Raw genomic sequence first — 9,149 nt, 5'->3', positions numbered from 1 at the left:
AATGTATAATTGAACGTACGTTCTCAAAATCATTTGCCCTAATACTTTTGCTACGATAGTATTTACCGTAGGAGTTTTGTTCTGCTACGCTCGTAGCGAAAGTAATAATTATTTAAAGACTTTTTGTTAATAATAATGGTAACATCTTATATTATTATATTTGTATACTTTACCGTACAAAAGTTTCATCCCCAACTAATGACATAGTGGCATTCTCCGTCGTGTCATAATGTGAATCACTTAATCGTAGCGTTTTCTTCAATCGATTGTTGTCCCCGGCTTAATGTTCGGTCTACGCCTCCAATCGCTCAGCGTAGTGTTGACACTGTTATTCAACACTCGCGTGTAAAGTAATAATATTTAGCCGCTGCACTCGTGACCCTTTTTTGTTGATCGACGATAAACAAACGACGACTCTCTCAAATTGTATAACCCTTGAGAGGAGTAATCACTTTAACGAATTGTGCTTTTTGTTACATGCTTCCATATAAAGACATCTTCTCTCAAGTATATAAATTGATTGGTTAAAAAAAAAACTTAAAAATTTCTTAAAAGTATTAAATATAAAAAAACGAGGCTTCGAGATTGTAATTGAAATTTTGTTTACAAGGTTGTAATTAAAATAAGTTACCAAACGCATAATATTAATATACCTTGCTTACCAAATTTGATAATTTAAGATAACTATTTTAAAAGAGGCTTCTTTTCTTCTTTTTTCTATCAGTTTTAAAATCATTCACGCTCACTAGTTTGGAATCGATGTAAATACCTTACCCTATTCACAAGCTCCAAATGTTGTCAAATATTCTATCGCAAACAAAATTAACTTATTACAAAGCCATTACTTTGATTATACTGTTTAGTATTAACGCTGTGACCATAATTTTTTGTATTGAATCGTTTATGTATTTAAGAATATGAGATGATTGTGTATATGAAATTATAGTTTTCTTGAAGAATAATAATCATAATAACATAAAACATTATAATGGTATTATAGAAAATATGAAATTTGCGTAAGTAGCATTTAGCCGGCATGTTGCATGAACTTCGCAATATATGTAAATAATCGACTTAATCGGGTTTAGCTATTTTTATAAAATTACGGTTCTAGTTTTTACTTCGCGTTCAATCAATGAGATTTGCAATTGGAACAAACAAATTTAAACACACTTATAATAACTATTCTTATTTATTAATAACTGTTATAATTCTAAAATGCAGATGAAAAAAATTAGTCTTTAATTAATTTAAAAAAAAACGTCTCGGCTAATCCTGCGCAAAACTCATCCACAGTTTCATGCAAGTTATAAAATGTTTGAAATCTGAGCATCCGTTGAGAAATTGTCGACGAAATATACAATATTATTTTACATACGCATACACATTTACTTTACCTACAGTACACAAATACCTTTATCAATTTAGCTTGAAACGTTGAAAAAACATATATTTAGCAAACTAGATTTTTTGATTCTGAAATTCTGAAATCAGACCCGTGGTTACTACAACCCACGGAACCAGCTCAATATAAACCAATCTTAACTACACAAATTTGATCGTTGATGAACAATAGAGGCAGTAGGTAACGTCACAGCCCAAACGTAAAACAAACAACGGTACTAACTGGAGCTTAACCACTATTCAATAACAATAATGAATATAAGCCGAACCAGATATCTGAAACCTCATGAGTATTTATGAAATATGTATTACATATTATGTGTTGATACATGTATGTCGAACAGAATAATGAGCAACAAAAATCAGATGTTTGCAGCCTATATTTGAATCTGATTTTACCATTATATTTGATTTCTGAATAATATGTAAATTTATCTCAAATCATTCAATATTCTGTACATATAATTATGACACTATAATTGATGACTCGTTTTTATCGAAGTTAATTTAAATTGCATTCAGCTAATTTTACTACCAATTTAAAAGAAAGCGATCAGGTTATTCAAAGTCATAATTCCCAATAAATTTATTATATGGATCGTTTTTAAAAAAAACTAAAATTCAATGTTTTTTCTTCACATATAGTATACACCATTTCTTGCCTAATATCGCCTTATTAAATAAATAACAATGTACTCGGTCAGTTTTTTCATTAAAAAGACAAGCAAAATAAATAAATATATGTATTTGCAAATACCTATTAATAATTTATTTCGGCATCGATATTTTGCATTTTTAACGTTTTCTTCAATTACTAATGATGATTCAGAATTGATCAACATTTTTCAAATATTTATAAATATGCACGTAACTTTTTTGTGTTTTTTTATATACATTACATTTTTATTTGCTATTATATTATGGAATATTACTTAAATTTGATTTACTTGTCGTGGGGCAAGTTATAGTAATCGCAAAAAATCAAAAATATAAAAAGTTTTTATATGTATAGTATATCTCTACGTTTCAAAGTTTGCATACCTTAGAAAAAATGTATGTATTTATGTGCAAATACAAATGTTCATCGACGATTTCGAAAGCACAGATTACACGACTTGAATGATTTAAAAAACATTCGATTCATATTGTTGGGGAGACGTGCTTATTAGTTTTTGGCCAAGGCAGTTCCAGCTATTAAAAAATAGACATTTTGGTAAAAATTTGGTTTTTGAAAAACGAAGCGATTGATTTGAATGATTCCAAAAATATTTTACTTTGAAGAAATGACTAAATTTTTAGAAAGGCAGTTCTAGCGGTTTTGGACAGAGAGAAGGAAAGTACAAAAATCTGACATTTGATGGTCATTCGGCATATGCACATCGAATTATCACATGTTTTATTTAGAATTTAATAATTGGTACAAATTTTAATTTCATTTCTTTGCGATCCGTACCAAGAATTGTTTAGAATTACATCTTTCGTCGCCTAATTTACAAACTTTTATATTTTTTCTATCAATACGAATGATAAAACTCACTGAATTTATAATAATCCATTTGAAAAAAGTTGCAAATAATTGTTATGGATATGAAGCGTTACGGTTCGAAAAGTTGCAGCAATTTGCCTTAAAGCAAAATGCCAAGCACCTCTAGTTTATTATTGAATCACCAATACTACAGAATTAAGTAAATAATATATACGAATCGTATACGTATCGTCTGTATAAATAAATCGTATACGTATCATCTGTTTTTAGATAGACGTAGCTCGTCCGGCTATTTTCCTCGCCACTTTTTACACGTGAAGTATTGCTCATAATATGAAACATAATTATACAATTTATTTTTGTTATGTGTATTACTTGTGAGACAAGTTTTCGTCAACCATTGGTTTATCTTATAAAAAATAATTTTGCATTCATTTTTCGACTTCGGCCCTTCTAGTTGCCGGCCACTGAACTGCCACTAGTAGTCGTCCAAGTCAATACGGTATCTGCATTATTCTATCTACATTCTACAATATATCCTCGGTGCACTGCTTGCACATATATATAAATACCGAGCATATCCAAAGCACATTACACCCCGAAAGCCACTCAATTATGTCATCCAAGCAAACATGAATAATAGAGCAGAAAGCAATTACAAAAATGAATTACAAAGGCCGACGCAATGTCGAGGGTGACGGATAAATGTCGTTGTGACACACGATATGTTTCGTTTTGCCTTCAGGTTAGGAATTAGGGAATTATTGGGAGCAGGTATTTATTTAGTTTATTATTTTGTTGTATAATTTTGATATAACACAATTATCTATTTTAAAACTTTTTCTCACATTAACGTCAAACAGAACTCTTGATTTTCTACAATCTTTTATTTTATTTGGTTATGGACGCCTCTGGCCTAGTGGTTAAAGCTATGGATTTAAAGATCAATGTCAAGCAGCAATGACATCGGTTTTTACTTGAAAATAAAGATAGCAATATATTTCCAAATAAAATTATAGTAGGGCGGGGCACTAGAAATTATAGTATCCAAATCATAAGAATGACATCACGACACATAACACACGTAACAAACAAACAACTACACAAATGCTAAAACCAATGCGAAATAAATATTCTATGGTCACATCGTTATAAATATTACACCGTATATATTATTGATCTGGTATTTTGTTAGAAATATTTATCAGCATAGTTGAAATAATAGATATCTACTTTTATTTATCTATTGCAAAATTACTTTTTTATAACTTATATTACATTTTTATTCACTATTTTCTTATTATTTTCACTTTTGCCAGTGTAAAGGTTATGTATCAGGTTTTTTCTTCGCCATCCACATGTAACAACGTATACTGAAAATATTTAAGGTTTCTAAAGGTAGGGTGAAAGTAAACTAAACACCAGTGCTCACAACCAAAAATGCTAGCAACTGAAGAAAATTCTTTTGTAATGGAATTTTAAACATTGCCGTTTATCGCCCGATAGCAACGTCGTAAGAATCATTTGATTGCTGATTATACATATTTTTCCCTCTACTTTCAAATATTGTTATTAAAAAATTCCTAACTTTACTTGTTTGTGAGATATCGTTGGTGGACTTTTTTACCCGTGGACCTTCAAGCCCTATAATATATTCTAATATCGAATTTTTCTTTGTAAACTATAAAATAGTAGTTTGCAAGTTTTCTATTATATTAGTGAATAATTGAATTTAAAATTTAGGTTGATGAAACAAAACACGTATTAATCAAGGCAAATTACAGATTTACCTTATATTATTTGTGGTAAATTTAAATGAATTTACATTTAAACATATATTATATGATGTATTACATATTTATTTATAACACTCTTTGTTAATAATATGTCGTCATTCCTAAAGAGAATTTTCATTCTTTCAAATTTCTATCTTGACAAATTTACGAATAAAATAATTTAAATAATATTTCATATATGACATTGAAAAAGCGATTACATAATTTAATTTGATAATACTTTTTTTTTTATTTCATCAAAATATTTTTTATTTTATCAGAAGCATTTTAAAAAAAATCTTGCTGCAAATATTTATTAAAAATAAAAAATCTATTTTTCTATTTCTATTAAATTATCAAAGTTTCTTTCATAGTAGATGCATGATCAGATAAAAACGGCTTAAAACAACTTCTACTAAATTATAAGAGATATAATTTATATTTTACTTCTTCGGTGTAAATTTTAATTGTTTATGTTATTGTAGTTCAAATAACTAATTATTTTATGATATAAACTAGTTTATAAAAATTAGAGCCAAGAAAATCTGCTATTAAAATATCATTAATATATGAAAATAATTATATTAAACAAATAGAATAGTAATAAACTTCAAGTATTACTATGTTTCATCGCATTGTTTTTAATAGTAACTGCTTATTTATTCAAGAGACTTCTCTCTGTTTGAATAATTTGAACGTTACCACACTGTAATGAAGTTTGAACTCAATAATAACTTTTTTATTTCGAATAGAATTGCAGTACCACAGATAAGAATTAAACTTTTTTATATTTAAAGTTGTTATCTAATTCTGCTTTTTAATTGTTGAAGCAATGCGCGCCGAATTTAAATAGCCGAATTACTCATGGTAAATGAATCGATGGTGCATTATAATTATTCCATCTAAAGTTTGTGCGATTCGAGAAATATTATGCATGAAAATAATTACTCGAATTTTACGTCAGTCGGATAACAAAGTTATATAAAAGATGATTTAAATAAAGTAATCAAACTGTAATTGAATTTTTAAACCAAACAAGATGGTAATAGAATGTTGTGTCATCAACGCCCAAATAAATTTGATTATTATCGAAATACATTCAAATTATATTGGCGTCATCAATTTATATTTATAGAAAAGGTTTTTTTTGGAAACTTAACTTAATTTATAAACATTTAATTAGCAAAAGGTATTTTATCAAACATTGGTAACATATAATAAAAACAATTAAAGTTAGGAATAAGTAAAGTAAAGTAATGTAAAGTTTTTAACAGCAATATTTGAAAGTAGAAGAAAAAAGATCTTTAGTCAGCAATGAGCTACCGCCTCAAATCAAGCTATATCGCCAACAAGAAGCTAATGTTTATTAACAATGAAGGTAAATCTATAACAAATATATTTTCTTTCGTTGTTAGTTTTTTGGTTGTGAGCGTTGTTGTTTAGTTTACGAGACCTCAATATAATTTTAAACTTACATGTGGATGAGGTAAATAGGACCAACTGAATTTTTATTCTGTCAAAGGTGTGCGCACATTAAATAATAGTAAATAAAGAAAAGTTGAATTTAAAAACACAAGTTCACAAGAGATAAATCAATTTAATAGTCATTTTAACTCTGCTGATGAATATTCTGACGTAATACCTGATCTAATTTATAAGCAGTGTTATTTTTGTAAAAACAATTGTCTATAAAATTCATATTTTGTATTGGTTACATTATGTAGCTATTATTTCGTACAATCCTTTAAAATTAAAAGCAAGATATTGGAAATATTTATCCGCCTAAGGGGAAAAAAGGACAGTTGTCAAATTTTAGAAAAATAGTAAAAAGCATATTTCTATAATTAGGAAATAAATGTGAATGTTACTGAACCTAGTTCGATAGGTGTTTATTTGAAATATTGGTATGTAGTTTATTTGATTTAGACAGTATAATTACTGAAAGTTAAATTGTGCTTATTTGTACGCTGCCCTACCCTATTTCTTAAAAGTTAATTCGTTTTAATGCATTTTGCTAGTAATTACTAAATAAGAAAATATTGATTTGAAAAACAAATTGATAAACTACATAAACTAATCAGATGCTAAAACAAAAAAGCTTTTACTCAGTGAACTAATGAACTATAAACGTTTTTTGCAAGGAATATTTAATTTAGATAATATTTGAATTGAATAAAGAGCATTGAAATTTATTATTAGCATCTATATAAAATTAAACGATTGTTTGAATTGTTATGCACATAATTCTATGAAATTGTTAAATAAATTTATTACCAATTTTTTCGCTACGCAAAGTATATTCCAATATTTGTAAATATTGTGGTATTTTTTCCAAATTTATTTTTAATGATCAAACTTAGTTCACTTGCATAGTTAGACCATAAATCATAAATCAGAAAATAGTTAACTAAAAATTGGTAATTATTTAGACCAGTATTTAGCAAGCATCTTGAAAAATAACTAATCTTTCCCTAATTGATACAAAGTTAGATGTAATTATACAAAGTATTAATTATCAAACTAATCTTCATTTTATTTCTAAAACAATATCAGCATCTTCTTGGTGCAAACAATGTCTAAACTCAAATGAACCCATATTCAAGTGGAATAATTCCACTTTCTGATTTCAAATGAAACTAATGATACTATTTGGTAGCATCCATCAATTTCGTTCAGTGGAAAATGTCGCTCACTTGTAATGAACGATGTTGTTGTTACTTTGATTTAATGACTTTTAAAGGCGGCATATGTCACCTCGTCAAGGGAGATCGTATCAATCACCATATCACCATATCGGATGCTCAAATCAGCGACACTCTGGTGCTCTCGTGTTGAAGTGACCTTTGGGGAGACAACGGACGTGCTCTGACCTTAAGTGCCTACGGTCATCGCCGGCAATTTCTCCATGCATAGAGTCATTGTTTATAAGCCTATATAATATTCTGATCATGTACGATAAGACACCTTAATGATTTTACCAAATGTTTTAGCTTATGGAAACATAACATACCTAAGGCATGTGTGAGACATGTCATGGAATGTGTAATGTTCATATAACTTTTTTTAGTGATCAAGTTCTACCATAAATTAAATTTCAAGAAACATTTGGTTTCATTGCTGATACAGAAAAGTCGAATAAAAATTTCAGATAATGCAGAGCCTACCGGCTAGCACATATTAGTTTGATCCCAACTTCGGCCAAGCTCGATATCGAGCAGTCATGACACTTAAATATCAAGTCAAAATTGCCTTCTGTGGTCATTGCTACATCACATACAAATCAATGCTATAAAATAAATATATTTAATATATACGTATGTATAACAGGTTTTCCATGGTGTGATAAAGGGTATTCCATCTGTAATAATGGGTGTTCCATTGTGTAATAGTTAAGTCAACGGACTCGCGTGGACGAGGTTGTGAGTTCGAATCCCGCTCTAGACAACTTGACATCGTGCAGTAGCGATGTCTATTTTCACTTGAAGATATAGATCAAAAATATGTTATGGCAATTGGAAATCTCTCACACTATTCTTCCCTGAATCGAGTTGAACTTCAACTCATCTCACGGACCTGCCCCAGTACTACCATCTTAAAATAGTAATATGAAAGAAGATATGTTAACCACTGTGTTGCCTTCTCGAACAAAATCAAACATTAGAAATTAAGGTTGGCAAACACATCTCAAAAAATACGTAGTTGTGATCGCGGTTAGTCAGGTCATGCTAGATGATTTACTCAGGCTTCCAAGCCCAAATAATCTTATAAGAGGAATATAATTGATTGTTTTATGTACAAAAACTAAAATGCGCCCTATATTATTTCAAGAGTAAATCTATTAACAAATACCGACTTTTGTTAATGAAGTTAATTCGATTGTTCTAAACTTAATTCTCTTTTTAATTAAAAAATAACTATACTTCATTTGGTTCTTCGTAAACCTAACGACAAGACATTGTTTTCATCTTATAACTTTTCGGAATAACTCTTGACTTACTTCAGCTGCTGCTACTAAATTCGTCTTGTGCATGTTATTAACAATATTTCAATTTTATTAACCATATTTCAATTTTAATTTGAGATGTTTTTCATATCACTGCACCCTTATTTCTAGCATATGCAAAAAATGGGGATGATCATGACGTACACTGCAAATAGTCATTAGTTCCATTCGATGACCTTCACGGTGCATATGTAACGATAAGATATCAACGTTCCATTCTGTAGAGGGCGTACCAGTATAATATGATGAATATTATTTTAGGGGACAGGGGACAGTTTTTGTACATTTCAACACTGCATAATTTTATTTTATGACAGAGCTTTTGAAAGTCAACGATAACTCACAAAGCGCTGCCTATAATTCCAAACTTTGATGAACTTTTAAAATATATTTACTTATCGTAGGCTCATAACATATTAGGATGTTTGTTAAGACCATGAACTTTATCATCATTGAAATTTTCATAAAAAAAAACAAATTA

At 29.0% G+C, this 9,149-nt stretch overlaps 1 protein-coding gene across 1 annotated transcript in view; it reads right to left on the bottom strand.

Moving 5' to 3' along the window:
• LOC113367405 (putative ankyrin repeat protein RF_0381) overlaps positions 1 to 8,695 on the bottom strand; it is a 30,014-nt gene extending 21,319 nt beyond the window's left edge. Inside the window, exon 1 of the mRNA XM_026609016.1 lies at positions 8,663 to 8,695. Coding sequence (XP_026464801.1) covers positions 8,663 to 8,695 — 33 coding nt within the window. The remainder of the gene's footprint in view (positions 1 to 8,662) is intronic.
• Positions 8,696 to 9,149: the final 454 nt, after the last annotated feature.

The sequence above is a fragment of the Ctenocephalides felis genome, unplaced genomic scaffold (assembly GCF_003426905.1).
Source record: "Ctenocephalides felis isolate EL2017-DRISC unplaced genomic scaffold, ASM342690v1 CF-g0.4_SCAFFOLD_01170, whole genome shotgun sequence".
Taxonomy (NCBI): Eukaryota; Metazoa; Arthropoda; class Insecta; order Siphonaptera; family Pulicidae; genus Ctenocephalides; species Ctenocephalides felis.
Note: the sequence above shows the minus strand (reverse complement) of the source record. Positions and strands in the feature narration are given on the sequence as shown.